The 17,300-nt window shown below is 37.3% G+C and overlaps 1 protein-coding gene across 1 annotated transcript in view; it reads right to left on the reverse strand.

Moving 5' to 3' along the window:
• TGFBRAP1 (transforming growth factor beta receptor associated protein 1) overlaps positions 1 to 17,300 on the reverse strand; it is a 36,391-nt gene that overhangs the window by 4,554 nt on the left and 14,537 nt on the right. The window contains exons 5-11 of the mRNA XM_065677789.1: positions 13,937 to 14,019; positions 9,443 to 9,784; positions 8,045 to 8,102; positions 6,593 to 6,736; positions 4,842 to 4,988; positions 3,128 to 3,287; positions 1,079 to 1,512 (exon numbers count right to left, since the gene is read on the reverse strand). Coding sequence (XP_065533861.1) covers positions 1,079 to 1,512; positions 3,128 to 3,287; positions 4,842 to 4,988; positions 6,593 to 6,736; positions 8,045 to 8,102; positions 9,443 to 9,784; positions 13,937 to 14,019 — 1,368 coding nt within the window. The remainder of the gene's footprint in view (positions 1 to 1,078; positions 1,513 to 3,127; positions 3,288 to 4,841; positions 4,989 to 6,592; positions 6,737 to 8,044; positions 8,103 to 9,442; positions 9,785 to 13,936; positions 14,020 to 17,300) is intronic.

The following is a 17,300-nucleotide window of genomic DNA, read 5'->3' on the forward strand; positions in this document are numbered from 1 at the left end:
AAGGTATGTAATTTCATCTGTACCAAATGGTCAGACATGGTCAATGATAAAGGTAGTAGGAATAGTTCGAACTATTTAACTTGAATTCAGTTTCCGCATTGATAGTAATTCATTTTCATGCTTCCCCTTATATACTACTTTTTTTATTTTCCCCTTATTTTTCTTCTCTGTTTAATAAAGAAAAGCACTCACACATCTAATGCAACTGCAAACCTGAGGCAGCTTCCTAAACAAGGTCACAGGACAGCTCCACACAAACTCAGCACTGATGCACTTTTATTTGAGACAGATTCTGCCAGATATACCATTGTTAAAACTAAATGGATTTAAGAATCTGCTGGGAGCTTTGTTCAACAAAGTTCGAGCTAGGAATGGAAGAAAGTTTCATAAGTGAATTTCTCACTAACAAAAGCTACCAACAAGTACCTGAGTAAACTTTGTTTCAAGTTCTTACAGGTCTCAATCCTAGTGAAAAAAAGCTAGCTCACATTTGTTAAAGTTTCTGCAAGAACTCTGTTAATCGATAAATCCCAGATTCACTTTCATTTAACGCAAAAGTTCACCAAAGCTCTCCCTATTTCAAGGCCCCACCTTCCATTTTGTTTTACAGAGAAAGCATAAAATTAAATCTGAATGTAGCAGTCATGGTAAAAAAAGTTAATAAGTGCAATATTTGCCAAGGACACGAAGACAACTTTGGCCTAATTCATAGAATCGTAGAATCAACTAGGTTGAAAAAGACCTTTAAGATCAAATCCAACCATTACCCCAGGACTGCCAAGTCCTCCACTAAACCATGTCACTGAGGACCTCATCTTCATGTTTTCTGAATTCTAACAGGGATAGCGATTTCACCATTTCCCTAGGCAGCCTGTTCCAACACCTGATCACCATCTCGATGAAGACTTTTTCCTAATATCCAATCTAAACCTCCCCTGGTGCAGCTTGAGGCCATTAGCTCTTGTACTGCCACTTGTGACTTGGGAGAAGAGACCAAGCACCACCTCAAATTCTTCAAACTTCTCTTCTCATTATCACATATCAAAGGATTTAACTATAAAGCTTCTAAGCAACCTACCTTCTCGTATTTGTAAATTAAGTTTTCAGCTTGTGCTAATCCAAGCGCAGCCTGAGTCATTCTTTTTGTATGAATGCTTTGCCTCACTGCTCCAGCCAAGAACGGGGAGAGGAGCTGCACTGACCAGCTGTCAGGCACCACCTGCAAAACTAGACTCGCATCAAATTCAGCAGCATGGTTATTCAAGAGGTCCACAGCAGCCATGATTAGTGCACAATCCGAAGTGCCTGGATTTAGATACACTGACAGCAACATATGGAAAAGCCTCCGTCTGTACTGCATGTCTCTGTTCTCAGAGTTCCATATACAGTATTCTTCAGCAGCATGGTAGTCCTTTAACTCGTGGACAAGGATATGCAAAGCCTTCTCGTGTTCTTCTAGTTTTCCATATAAAATTGCATTTTCCATATGAAGGTCTGTGCCCTGGATTTTGTCTGTTAAATGAAAAACAAGGCAATATTTACTCAGTGGAGTAGACAACTACTCCCTCTCACAGTCAATGCAAACAAGCCCACAGACAAAACTCCTGCTATTTTTGCAGGGGTGCTGGCAGCTATAAAGAGAATAGATTTTTATAAGCACAAGAATGCCTAGATATATGGAAGCATCCCACACAAAAGAGCAACACAAAAATATGGGTAAAAGAGATTACTAAGTAACAGTTGTAAAACTAATGCCACTCGTATCTTTTAAATTCTAGCATGTCAGTCTTGCACTTTTCTGCACATGCTGCTACCATGTATGATAAACTAAGATGAAGCTGCAAACTTTTTAACCTCTGCTTTGCACATCATAGAAAATAACAAAATAGTTTGAAGTCCACAGAAGACAAAGCTCAAATAGTACCTTGCTTTAAGAAAAGCACACAACAAACCCTTAATCCAGTCTGACAGTTCAAAGGTGAAGTCTCAGCAACAGGCAGGGGGAATGGCAAGTTCATCTGGGATTTCAAGATAAATTAGAAAATCCTCAACTTACAGTAAAGGTGATAAAGATTTTGCATGGGCCTCTACAAAAAGTATGGAAATAAAATGTTTTTCTCCCCAAAATATATTGGTTATCAAGAAGGAACAAAGTAATGTGCGCTGATCTCAGCTTCGTGTAAGGTAAGAATTGTCATGTAAGAAATCCTGTGTTTTGGAGTACATGGATTTCAAGAGCATAATCCATGTTGTAACTCTTGCCCTTAAAAATCTGGTTAAGAATGAAAAGATGAAAAAGAGCAAGAGTTTCAATGATGCTGTTATACTGGTACATTATCTGTCGCAACGTTTTGCTGACTGGAAAGGCAAGGGGACATTAAACATTAGTAAATTATTTCAGTTGTTACTCAGCTATTTTTATTTCCACTTCCACTGGATTTTTCCATGAAATTTGGGAGAAACATTTCAGATCTTTCAGTACAATAACAAGTCATTTCTCTTTCATCCACTGTTGCAGTGGATGAAACCTTAAAAATTAGGCATTATAAGCACTGGCCAGGGAAAAAAAAATTGCTCAATTGTTTCTGGCCTTATACCAACAGTAAAGCATATGTTGCATTTTTGACTCAAGAAGATGCTCGTGGTTTTGTTTGGCATTAACCCCACCTTCTGGGGTGAGAGTGGGTTATGGACAACAAACAAATCCTTGGTAATCAGATTCATCAAAGCTGTGTTTCAGTTCACTGAGACAGGCTGCTTGACTAAATTTATAAGTCCTCCATTTGCAAAAGACTGTTACAAGTAACACGCTCATCACGGAAAAGAAACTGACTACAGATTAAGAAAATTGTATGAAGATATTTTTTCTAGCTAGTTATGGTATTCTGTCTTTGGTGCAGTGACAAACATACCTTTTATACTGCATGAACTGTGGGAGACCAAACACAACACTAACAGATACACCTTTAGAATTAGCTTGCATCTGTTAGAAATAGAGCTGGTAATCCTATCAATCTAGTACACCTAGATACCCCAGATCTTTTAGTTTTCTATCCTTATGAGGACTTAATTTTGTTTCCTGCTAGAACTGACACAGAGCATTTACAACAGACAACATACATCTTACCCAAAATAAAGTGAACTCTATAAAGATCAGATTTCTGAAGAAGACTGCGTAGTTTAAGCAGCAGTTCAGTTGCTTCTGTACAATTATCTGTGGTCACAGATTTTAGCTGAAGTATTGCCTCCAAGTACAAGACAGCTAGATGAGTATGGTACTTTTCCTTCTACAGATGAAAAGAACTGTTAGCTTAGTTTAAAAAAGACAATCCCTTCTCTCCACCAGTAACAACAATGAATATTTACATAATTATATAGAAAAATATTTTAGAGTTACTCAAAGTCTTTTGTTCATGCAGATAGACAACTTACTCAGCCCAGCTTCACAAGATACACTATACCTATAGTATGGGATTCTCTATTTCACTAATACGGCTATTTTCAAAATGTAGGTATAAAATATCTTATTCCTAACCCCCTCTTCACCTTCAAGAAACAAGCTCTATAGGTAGCTTTTCTTGTCCCAAAATTATTTCCTTTCAAAAGTTCACCTAATGAAAGTAGATACAGTCAAGCAGATCTCTCTCCTCTGAATACAAGTATGATCTCCACTGTGTCTTCTCCTTTTGTTTCCCTTGTAAAATGAGTAACTTTGATCTAATTAATTCTTCCTCATATTCAGGTATGCTCTTTGCCCTTTTCAATTTCTGCTATAATAACTGAGAAAGCCAGCAGAGGCAGACAAGCACTCTGAAGGTACAGTGCTTTTTGTGTTATTCACTTCCCAATATTCATCAAAACAAGTTATGATTTGACTGTTCAAAACATTCTCACTAAAGCATTCATAATAAAACTAGGACTTTCTAAAGACCAAATCAATTTATAGCCCAGCCTTTACTAGCAGACAAATTTAATTATAAATTATTTTTATTACAAATATTCTACAAGGAACTGTACATGCTTGACTCAAAAAGTTATTAAAAAATATTCGTGACATGGAAAACTAGTACATTCACCCACCATGTCCCAAACCTTGACATATTTGCAATAGCAACCGAATGGAACCACTGATCTAGCATATGTATTTAAAAAAAAAAATGTAAATTAGTGAACTGGTCATCAGTTCTGCCAAGTTCTTTTAATGTTAATTTCCGTGCTTTATTTGCAGTAACTTTCCCAATGTTTAAAATGTCCCATAGGCAAGCACCAAAATGTTTGGCTGCTTCTATACGGTAGAATACATGCCACTTATGACTTGTTAACATCTTTTGACATGCAAAATCTAGAGCAGTTTGGAATTCTGCAATGAGAGGTGAATGGTTTACTTCTATCACTAGTTGCTCAAACTTCTCCAGAAGGACAGAATAAAACATACCTAGTAGTAAACAACTGAATTAGCAAGTTTAGTGTATTGCTGCCGTAGTGCAATAGGATTAGCAGTTGCTCAACCATTTTTCCATGGCCCTACCAGATGGAGGTTTGAGCCTCACTGGTGAAACACACAAGTATGCAATAATCAGATATTGAAAAATAAAACCCAAATCCAAACCTCTGAGGGGAAGTAAGCAACTGTATTGCCATCACGAGAGATGAAAAGTTAAAAATAATGCAGATATCTGCTTCTCATCTACTTTAATCTTAAAGCCAATCCTACCCTACTCTGAGTACATCCCAAAACCTTCAAATTATGCTTATTGCTTCTAGATTATGGCTTTTTATCATAATTGTTCAGTCTGCATTCTGAATCTTATGCCTACTTTAAGTATTCTTGTAGGACTCACCTCTATTCTCCTTTCCAATACCAGATATTCTAGATATTTAACACGTGCTTTAGGATATTTGTTAAGGCAACTGATGATATCATCTGGATTAATGTTGTTTTTCTCCTGTTCTTCCAAAGGCCTTTTAGTGAAAATCTGTACACCAACCTAGAAAGAATTGCATTTAGTAGCAACCACTTTATTACATTTTTTTTAAATATTTATTTAATCGCACTAACAGATTGGTTAGCACATTATTCAGGAAGATAAACACCACAAACCCCTGCCCAACACAATACCACCAAGATTACACTAATAGGAGCTTATCATGATCTTACTCACTCCTATCTCCACTACCCCAATTCATAGTCTATACATTATCCAGCCTATAAACTTTGTGTTGGGCACAAAAAGTACTGAACAGATCTGCATAACAGCAGAACGAGACTTCAGCCTTTGCAGCAAGAAAGTGCAAGTCAGAGACCAGAATGCTTACAGCCTTATTAAATATGATTATATATACAGAGCAAGAGACTTCTGTTATGACCAAACTAAAAGCTCAGAAACTTGTCATTGCATGGAATAACTGAGCTTTAAATTAAAACAAATCAGGTTGTGATGAGTTCTAGCTGCACAGGTTGCCTGATACAGCAACAGACATCCCATTTAACAGCATACCACACTAATGGATGCTACAAAGTAACTTTTTAATTCTGGTGGATTAAATGAACTCTTGTAGCGATGAGGTCTCATACATGTTGAATGAAGGCTATTTATTCCACATCCCAGCATACAGAGACATCACCTGTCCCTGGAATCCTTTAAAAAACAAACAAACCAAAAAAACCACAGCAGCAACAGTTAACCTATTAAGCAATTTTCTTTCCCCACCCCCATAATATTTTTTTTTTTTTTTTTTAAGATCTGAAAATTATTTTGCCTAACATGAAAAAAAAAATGAAGACACAGAATCATAGAACAGTTAGGGTTGGAAGGGACCTTAAGATCATCGAGTTCCAACCCCCCTGCCATGGGCAGAGACAACACACACTAAACCATGTCATCCAAGGCTCTGTCCAACCTGGCCTTGAACACCGTCAGGGATAGAGCATTCACAACTTCCCTGGGCAACCCATTCCAGTGCCTCACCACCCTTACAGCAAAGAATTTCTTCCTTATATCCAATCCAAACTTCCCCTGTTTAAGTTCAAACATTACTCCTTGTCCTGTCACTACAGTCCCTAATGAAGAGTCCCTCCCCAGCATCTCTATAGGCCCCCTTCAGATACTGGAAGGCTGCTATGAGGTCTCCACGCAGCCTTCTCTTCTCCAGGCTGAACAGCCCTAACTTCCTCAGCCTGTTGGGCCATACAGGAGGTGCTCCAGTCCCCTGATCATCCTCATGGCCCTCCTCTGGACTTGTTCCAACAGTTCCATGTCCTTTTTATGTTGAGGACACCAGAACTGCACATAATACTCCAAGTGAGGTCTCACAAGAGCATAGTAGAGGCATGCTGTAGCTTTCATTGTATAGAATCACCTAAACTGTGTTTTCAAGAAAAAAAGGCAATTATCACTAGCAGTTGTTAAGAGAGGGGCTTAAAAGAACTGAAAAACCTGGAAGTTTTCTTCTGTTGATCACTATTTAACTGGCATTAAATAGTCTACAAAAATGGTCCAAATAGCTATCAAGATGGAACAATGTTACTGAACACCCAAACAGCACTGCAGAGAAATACTGATATTCATTGAGAAGTACACTAATTACAAACCTCTTCATTTTTCTGTAAAACCCATTCAAAGTATTTCCACACTAGATCCTGGTCTGAGCAGAATGTAAGGAAGTCGACTATATATTCATAGAGATCTGAACGTGTAGAGTCTTCAATGTCTCCATCAACTATTTTCACCCATAACTGCAACAAAAACACACACAGATTAAAGTGGTTAAAACATGTACAAGTTCTTCCAATCAAAATTTAAGTAAGCTACTACAAGACTTAGTATTATCTACTGGTACCCGTGGAATTAGAGCTCCTAGGAACACCAACTGTAAGGGTCCTCACTGGTCACTAAATTTATGCCATCACAGGCTTCTTTTGCACCTGCCATATTCAACTAATTCGGACCCTGTATCACGTATGTTATCATTCTAAATGACTGACCAAACACTTTGTGGAGGTATGCTAACCACAAAGCAATCTTTGGTAAAAGTTATTTTCTCCAGTGGTATACTTCTCATGCATTCTATGCATGCAAGATTAAAAGCAAATGACACAAACAATTTAGAAGAAAACCTGATATTGTGCTCTCCTTTCATTTTGACTCAAGAACTTTAACTACCCTGTGAGACTGTTTTTAGATACATTGTAACTGGAATTAAAAGGTGCCACATCTAGTAGACCAGTTCAGCAATAAACCTTGTTCCTTGAAACAAAGAAAAATACCTTGCACATCATGAAGATCCTAACTAGTTTGGTGCTCAGGAAATCACATAACTGACTTGAATGCATTTGACAGTGTTACTGTGATTAATACACTCAAAAAGCCACACAGTAAGGCAAACTAGTTAAAGTACTGGATATGGTCTGAGACATTCATGCTATTTATTGATCAAGAATACATACATTTTTCTGGATTAAGTTTTCCATACAGGAATAACAAAAATGTTTAGTCTGTAGCTTACAGACCATTGCTAGTCTCAGCGACACCAGAAGGGTGTCCTGAAAGGGATTAATAACCCTCCTGAAACCGACAGATCTTTCAGAATGTGTTCACTGTCAGTCATCAAATACGGAAACTCTGCTGCCAATGTTTGCCATGAGATTACAATACTGCTTTGCTGTGTGCATACAGACTAATCAGCAAAGGATATGTTGCTCAAGTCCCTCAAACACCTTTTTACATGGTCTTTTGATTATTTTAGCGCTTCTGTCAGTAAGAGTACAGACATATGTTGTGGTATGCACAGTTTTTCTTTAACAAAAGCACACAAGCATCTAAATAGCTGTCATCTTCATTAAGATCTTCAGGTTTTTCACATCTAGCATACTAAATTATTCAAGGAAGTCTTAGCATAAATTTCTCATATATACACATCACTACCTTTCAAGCAGATAAATTAGCACCTTTTTATCATTTTTATGATATTATTTTTTATCATCTCAGAGGTAAACTGGCATTCTGGAATGTTTTACAGATGACACTAAAAGCTTTATTCTAACCTGAAGTGCTGTAGCATCCTGACCATTGTAGTGATACAGGAGACCAAGTGCAAAATACCTGCACATAAAGAAAAAAAAATTATATTAAAAGTGCTAGATCTTTCCTACCAACTTCATTATGGCTTGAGTAGCACAGAATACAACAAATAATTGCTTGCAGTGACACATACACAGCCATGTCTATACTGCAGTAAGTGTCTGTAGGCTCTTTTTCAGAATCAAAGGAGAGAAGTTCTGTCCTGGAAACATGGCTGTGTCTTCTGTCTCTAAGGCACTTTCTAGTTAATAGTTCCAACTTAAAAAAGGTATCAAATTAGAGATGGCTTCCATGCTATTCTTTGAATTTTATATACAGATTTAACACACAGTTCCAAATAATAAATATTCCTCCAATACTTAATAAGGTGTCATTAAATCAAATTTTTATGATGCTTTTACTTAAAACAGTTTCACTAACAGAAACATTGTTCCTTTCCTGCAACATGAAATCAAGTAAGGCAAGGAAGAGCTTTGTACAGTGCCATTACAGAGAGGTTTTGAGTACTGTAATAAAAAAGCAGCCAAAGATCTGTAACAGCTGTTCTCATGGAACAATGTTCTACCCTTTACATTTCCATAAGTTTGCCATGCAAGCCATGGGTACTAAGGGAATTTAACAAGACATCTGAAATAAACTACCTTAAATCCAGCCACAATTAAAGACTCTGCCTCACCAGTGTAGTTGCTACTACTGCACCACAGTTCAAAAAGATTAAAGAAACTTTAATTTAATTAAAGACAGAGAAACTACCTATGACTGGAGTTTGTACTTCACACATTTACTATCTAGTCTTTCCTGCTTAATGACAGTTAATTCTCCACCTGCTGGCATTTCCAATTTGAAGTCATGTGCAGTCATCTTAAGCAACTTCCTTTTGGTGAGGCAGTGCGAGCAGAGAAAGTATGCAATTCAGAAGATCTCCTTCTCCGAATAAGCAACTACAATTTTAAAGCTGCTAGCTGGTTAACAGCTTCCACCTAAAGTAATGCATGCTTTAAGACATCGTTTCATTCTGAGTACCATTACCACATCAATTCAACTCTTGTATCATCACAAGGGCAAACAAATATTTTTTTCCCCCCAAAATTTGTAATAGTCCTTTGTGTTGGACACAGAAACTTTCAGGGTGAACTTTGTATTTACCAGCATAAGGCAGAATGCATTTCCTTTAGCTCACACTGTCAATTTATACCTTTTCACCAGCATTTTAAATGCTGGTAAGTCAGACCAACTTGATCTTTTGGACCTGAAAGCACAGAAATTACAAGGATCTGAACACACTGCTCTAGAAGCCAATTGCATTTAAGACAATATTCCTTCTGGTGTCAAAGGTGCAATACTCAAAAAAATCCACTCACTTTTTGTGTTTTTCCAGCCAGGCAGCACTATCTGTTAAAAGACAAAAGTTCTCCGAAACTAGCAGATCCAGCAGGCTTTCATGATTTGCCTCTGCATATAGCTTGAGTAAAGCTGTGTCAATATCTTCCTTGTAGCCATTTGCCACCTCAGTGCTGCGGACTTCATTCAAATAACTCATGAGGAACCGTTTGCATTTTGTCATCTTCTCCTGGTCCCCTTGTGTCAGCTGGTTTAGGTCCGCATACTCATGCAGAGGGGGATGAGACCGTATAAATGAAGAGGAAGTAGGCAACAGGAAGGGGTAGAGAGAGATCAGCTCCCGGACATCAAGCTGGCCGCTTCTGCAATTACAGTGTCAAACTAGATGAAGCAAAAAGAAAGAAAAAGTATACATAGGCACAAAAAAATAACATACTGGGAATATGTGCTCACATATGCTTAGAGTCAGGACACTAACAGGCTGTCAGTTTCTAAAGTCAGTGTCTTCTATGCTGGAGAAAATATATTCAGAACAAATTTGGACTGTTTTTCTATTTCTATACAAACTTGTTTATTATTGTTTCTCCTCCACTAGACACTGAAAGCTCTGAGAATTAGGAGATGGGCCAGTGTTTTGCTTTTGGCATCCCACAGCTGTTCTGTGGCATATACAAAAATCAGCTGAACAGCCTTAGTGCAGTTCCTAGGACTGTCCTAGACGTCATCCATACACTATGGGAGCTAGTCTTCTGACGGAGACAAGAAAAAAAAAATGCAGAGTGAACGCTTTCAGGGAAGCCACAAAGACTGTGCAATTCTGCAGAGAACAGTAGCTTCCCGTAGAAAATTAAAGCTTTCAGAACACCTTTTTGCATCATGAAAACCTTTTCCCCAACCCTGAAGTGTACCAAATTCTTCTGTCTCATTTCTCAAGGAGGTTCTGAAAATGAACCATGGATACTTATTATGCATCCACCTAACCAATAAGTAGTAGCCTACTGTACAGGCACAGGTCTTGGGTGTCCATCTATGTCAAATACTATGGAGTGGCTTTTCCACTTCAGATGTGAAGGGGATCTATACTTTATTCAGGAGAAAACTGTAAAAGATGTGCTACATGAAACATTTTTCTTTCAGCCTAGATAAAAGAAATTTCTCAAGCATTTGAAGAATGCATGCTGTGACAGAAGAGTAAAATAAGATTTTTCCACACATTGCAAAACTGCCCAATTTTCACAGCCAGAATGACCCCTCTTCCCAGGCCTTGCTTCAGAAGAACAGCAAGAAATCAGGATTTGTATTTTATTTCACTGTCACAGTAATTATTCAGAATTCATCTTTAAAGATGAGCATTCCTGAAATGCAGGAGACATTGTTGTGAAAAAAAATCAAAATGAACTGACAGTTTTCTGGTTGGTTACTACTTTATTGCAAATATAACTTTTAAAAAATAGTTCGAATCTATCCCTTGATCAACAACCTCAAAATTATTTTCCCTTCATAACCTTAATTGGAAAGAATGCAAAAAAAGCCTCAAATTATAACCATGGAAGCAGATGAAGCAGCAGATTTCTGCAGGCAATAAAGTGTGAATGATCTTCACATGCAGGCTCATCCCTTCCCTGCTGCTGTAAACTAACTAAAGCAGTGGGACATGCCCAGAGTTGTTCACTTCTTTCCAGAGACACAGTTCCAAAACCACCCAGGAAATATCAACTAGTAGGAAGTACTGCAATGGCAACACTTCCTTACAACTTTTAAAAAAGTTAATAAATACTGTTCTTTGGCTACAAAAATCTATACCAAGAGAATGAAATTCTGGGAGACAGCAACAGCAAGTTTTAAAGCAGCAAGTATCCTGTTCCAGCACCTAGGGACTGCAAAGCATGGGGACAGCAACATAGGCAACAGAGGACCACAGCAGAGAAGTTCTGAACGTGGGAAGCCTTCCTGTGAGAAGAGGTTTAAATAGTAAGCTTTTCTGATTCCTACACAGAGCTCCTACTGCCTAAAACCCACCCCTACACTAGAAAGGCCACCCTCTAACCAAGAGTAAAGTGTTCATGTGTACTTATGATGGAATGCAAAAGCAGATGAGGACTCTTTTTTTTTTTGTTTTAGAATAAAGAATAACCAAAAAGTAGCAAGTTCTGTTAGTGGCATGACCTGATGGTTCAAAGAACATTTGGGCTTTCGATATGAACTCGTTACAGTAATCTAACTACAGCTTTGGCTAGTTCAACTATGTGTGAAAGTTTAAGGCCTGAGGACCACCAGATAGAATATATTAATGAGAGATATTACAGCAGAAAATCAACCCTAAAGAGATCATATTTTCCCTCCCTCCAAGGTTCTTCACTGAACATCAACAGGCTACTCAAAATTAACGCAGAAGCAAGGAATCTTGATAAATCCACACAAATTCAAGTATAAACAATAATTCCCTTACTGGCTATGATATCTTGTATTTGGAGATGGCCTAAGCTTGTGACAGAGAATCGGACCATGGAGACAGATGAAGAAATGCTATAAATACGCCAGCAGATGAGCAGAAGTGTTTGCATAGATTGCCATTATCTTTCCCATTTTTTGTCTGAGCATCAGTAAGTCTAGAATGAACAAGACCATTTGACTGTGTATCAGGGCATAACCAGATATTACTTGAACTGGGTGCATTCACCAGGGCTGAATATCAGGGAACTTGGATTCCATAAGGAGTTTTTCAAAGTCACCAAAATACTTTGAATAGTTAATGTACAGATGGCCAGAAGGAAAGCACAGAAAATTTATATTTGCTTTCTCCCCCCTAGAAGACTTCAGCAATTCATGAACAGTTGCTGTTTTGGAGTTGCAGCTATTAGGGGGAAGGAACATTCTGGAACGCTGACTCAGCTTCAAAATTCATGCCTAGACAGAACATTTTCTTGTGAAGCATGTTTCTTTCTATAGAGGAGCTCTCGCAATCCTGTTCTTTGAAGGTCATTTGTCAGATGGACTGCTAGTTGGATGGAAGCTGCATAACTGATCTTGGTTCCTTCTACAAGGTGCTGGAGCTCCATGCAGGATACATTTCCCCCTTTCGCTGCTTTTAAAAGATCCTCAGCTGCTACCAGCAAGACAGGGCCTCCAGGTTAGACCCCATTGAGAATTATTGCCAATCAGGGTGGAACAAAGTGATAGGGAAAAAAGTTTGCTAGCCATAGTCAAGACAGCTGCAGAGCAGAACAAGTTTGGCCACCTACCATGGAAGACACATTATAGCCAGTACAACCCTGACAAGCTATTTTACCAAAGCTGGCCACATTGAGAAAAACGAACAAAAGTGCATTGGAAATCCAGATGGAAAGGCTTTATGGCAATGCTGTAAAGGATTCCTAACTATGTTCAGCTTGTAGTTCATATACACAACACAGCACCGATTCAGTCTAGTGTTTGGAAGATTACAAAAAGGAAGAAGACTGCAAGTTGCTCACTACTGCCAAAAATCACAAGGTGATACAGAAAGTGGTTGTGGCCAAAACAGACTGCCAATAAATGCTGCTCATGCCCTTCCTGTCATTCCCTAATCTTCACTCAGTGTACACTGCCCATTCAGGCCCAGTGTCTCCCATTATCCTGGTGAGCAGGAGACAAAATGGCAAAGTGCCTCATCAATAGTAACATCTCTCAAACCTTTAATTTCCCTGATACATTTCCGTAAACTCAAGGACAACCTTTTTCCTATACTGTATGCACTTAAAATGTACAGCAAATAGTCTAGCCTTAATCCTATTCCATAGACTAAACTGATTTAAAATGAATTTCAGCAGATAACAAGGAGAGTTATTTCATGTGGTCAGCATGGATTACACTAACTCTGCACAGCACCCCATCACAGAATAGGGCACAGCTAGCAAAAATGAAATTATCAGGTAAAATAAAGATAATTGAGCATAATTTCTTGAATGAAAGTGGAGAACCAAGGTCAATTTGTAAACAAGTGACTGCTGAAACAGCTAAATCAGGAAGGTTAGTACACACTTCAAGAGCAAAGGATCTGTCTTCTGGAAAAGGCCTAGCAGAACAAGTATTAAATTCAGTATCAGCATCCTCAAAAAAAAAAAAAAGTGTAACTGTCAATAATATTTAAATTGCAGCTAATATTTAAATCACAACTTTGTTAGATTTCTTTTCCTAAGGGAAAAAAACCAAAACCCAACCAATCAATGTTCATGCTGGAAATAACAGCAGAGGCTCAGTAATAAAGCCTTGAACTTCATGGGCATAAAGTAAAAAAACTTTGCTACTGTATGTTAGTATATCCCCCCACAAAAAAAAAAACAAAACGTAAGTTGCATTAACTCTTCAGTTACAAAACTAACTCTATGTTACTCTGTTCTTACCCCCCAAAAAGCCATTTTATCACAGTGAACTCATAAGTGCATCATAAAACATTCAAGCAACTAAATTTTTAAACCTAAGAACATTAACTCCTTATTTAAAGAAGATAAATAAATTTCTTGTCACACAATTACCTGAAGAGTTCTTTTGCTTCAAGGAACTGAAGCTGTGCAAATTGTATAAAACCTGCTTGCTGCAGGATTCGTTTGTACATTACCTATGAAAAAGAAGGGAGGGGGAAAAGGTTTATTATTTTTGTAATGAGTTATTAATGTAGCGCTAGTCACTACTTCAAAAACTACCTGCCAAAACCACTGAACATACAATCTTCAACCACACCTGTCAAGTTACATGCAAAATAAAACCTTGATCTTCTACATTTTAAATTGTATGTACCTGAATATGCTGAATCTGCTGCCTAGACTCAATTTTGTACACAAGTGTGAACACAACACTGATACTGAGTTCTGACTAAAAGCAAAGTCAACAAATTACAAGTTCTAGTTTTCTTATTCAAATAATCACTTATTTGACACCAGTTTGACTTGCCTCAAGGTCTGGCTTGTTGTACTTGCAAACATTGAAGCCAATAGTCATCCTTAAGTTCCCCATGATTCAGCAGGCACAAAAAAAAGATTTAACTGAAGGATGGTCCCTCTTGACCACACAGAGCCAACTTCCTTCCTATCTCATCTCATTTCAGCAGCAGCCTTGCTAGTGATTCTCATAGTCTCATCCCCAGCTGAAATTTATTTCTGACTTTAACTTTTTTTTTCCCCCTCTTTTTTAAAGCAAAAATATTTCCAGGTAAGTTCAACTTCTCCAATGTGCAGTATGTTATGCAATGTACATAAAAATATGGTTAAAAAGAGGAGCTCAAGTAAAACATACAAAAAACCTGTCTTATGAAGTTTTACTGTTAAGGTCGTGCCTAGACAGAAAAGTTTTACAAGAAGTTCATAAAACTACGTTAAAGTCTAGGTATTTATTTAGTCTGAATGGTCAATTAGTTAAATGAAACCCTCATACCCAGAGTATTTCCAATGGCAAAGTATAACTACTAAAAGCAAGGAACTCGAAGTGTGTTCTGCAAAGTATCCACTGTTTGTGACAACACTGGTACTTTGCAAATACACCTAGCTACCTTCACATGCTTCAGTTTTCCCCTTCAACTTTCTCATGAATATACAGCTTTCTAAAGTTTAACAGCATACATGAATTCTGTTACTAAAAACAGACCCCCTTTTCAAACACTCAAAGAACTGCAATAAATTAGCAATGTATTCCAGGCAGGCATTGCTGAACTGTGTCAGGCCTCAGGTAGGGTAGACTGATATTCTAATTGGCAATTTTTCCCCTTGATTAAAGACTGTGGATTTAACTAAACAAAAAACTTGCCTTAAACCCACTTAGTTTGTGCATGTTTTACTATGCTTTACTAGCAGTTTATCTTAAGGAAATACTTAATCTTCATTCACCATCAGCAAGCCATTAAAACCTATGGATTTGTAAGGCTGTGGGACTTTTCCTGTCCCCCACTGTGGAGGAGTGAAGGCAAAATTGAGAAAAGCTACCTGACACAACTGTTCAGACAAACATAATAAAAAAATAAATGAACAATACTTATGACATCTTTATATTAATGTTACTATCCTTTACATCCAAGTATGCTAAAGCTGAAAGGGAATTTAATTCCAGTTATAAAGTAGAACTACCTCAGGTGATTAATTAAGAAAGTATCCAAAATACTTTGGCTATATGACTGTGTTATTACATCAGTAAATAGTAATCTGTGAATGGATGAACACCTGTCTGGTCACATTGTTAAGGATGATGGTAAAGGATTTCAGTCTGCAACTATCTGCATCTTATGGCACCAAAAGAACTTAAACTGTCCTCAGATTTCCCCTTTCAACCCAGGGAGGGCTGAAGGACAAATATTCTCACCTTGCTAACTAGTACCAAAGTACAAATTTTATTTCATTTTTTAACTCTGCAATTAGGACCACTAATATTTACATATTTAGAAAATTATGACATTGGAATGAAGTTTGAATTGATCTAACACACTGTAAATAATGCTTTAATTGTAGAGCTTAATTTGTACAGCAACTAGAAGATAAAAAGAGCTTGTTGATACTATAAGTATAAGCCCAATGAATCTGTTTTAAATTTGAACTGATTAAGTGGCATTCATTTGCATTTAAATGTTGCCATATCTTCATGAATCCCTTAAAGTCACATAACAACAACAACCAAAAAACCACTATAATGTCCACACTTTCCCAACATTTTAAAGAAGCAGTGATGGGATAGGGAATAAACAGGTTCAATTTTAGCCAATAAGATGAACACTAGACATTAACATTAACACTAGACATTAAGATGTCCTGTGGTAAAGGCTGTGGAAGTAACAGACCAGACTGTCTGTGAAAAAGTCAATATTCTCTCTCTCAAAGGTTTTTAAAAATGGGCTAAACCTATATGCCAACTACACACAGTTAACTTTTGTTCACAAAAGAAAAAGCATCCCGGGTTATTCCACACTTGTTTGCCAGAATAGCTCAATAGGCTTATTTTTTTAAACTACTAAGTTACACCCGGTCAAAATTCAACACGTTGTTTATTCCCCTAATATTTTTGAAGAACCACTGTAGGACATGAAGTGCTTTAGGAAAAATCTATATTGTTGACTGAATTCACATTAAAAAAAATAGCTACAAAACTATGAAATAAGATTTATATTAATTTGTATCTGAAAAAGCACTAGAGAACAGGAAGATGACTACTGAAGCTGTGATAGCTATAGTGAAGCCTTTCTAGCCTTTCAACTGCTAGAAAAACAACCCTAAAATGGTCAGAATTACCAATTAGATTGCCAAAAAAAAATTTCTAGAAAGACACTTTGTCTTTTGGTCTCTTTTGGGTGCTGTTAATGTTTTTTGAAACTAAAAAGAAATAAGGGGAAAAAAAAAAAAAGAGATACCTATGCAAGATGTGTGTCAATCTAACCAAGGTCTTCACTACCATCAACCATGATTTCTGCAAACTTCAGCTGTCCTGAAAAATTAATAAGCAGTATTCAGTCAGTTCATGGTAGCATGGTAGAAAAGCCTTTGTATTCTTCTACCAAAAATGATATCCAGCAAAGTCATCTCCTTGCAACACTTTTACTTAGCCTTTTTTTACCTAGCAGTAATTCCTGATGCTCAAAGTAATTTTCATTCAATATTGCAGAGATAAATTTGCAGTCTGCAGGTACCACTGGTTAAATAACAGATTAGAGTTACTAATGCACGATCTGCTTCTTTCCAGTAACTAAATGTTAGCTCTACAAACAATTCTGAGAGTACAATACTTTACTGTTTCAGTCCCACTATCATTCTGCATTACCACCAAATATATCTATATATCTATATATATCTATCTAAAATATATCTATATATTTATGCTGATATAAAGAGAAGGAGCAAGCCCCTGTGTATGCATGCAATGATA

This window comes from Lathamus discolor, chromosome 4, assembly GCF_037157495.1.
Source record: "Lathamus discolor isolate bLatDis1 chromosome 4, bLatDis1.hap1, whole genome shotgun sequence".
NCBI classification, from domain to species: domain Eukaryota; kingdom Metazoa; phylum Chordata; class Aves; order Psittaciformes; family Psittacidae; genus Lathamus; species Lathamus discolor.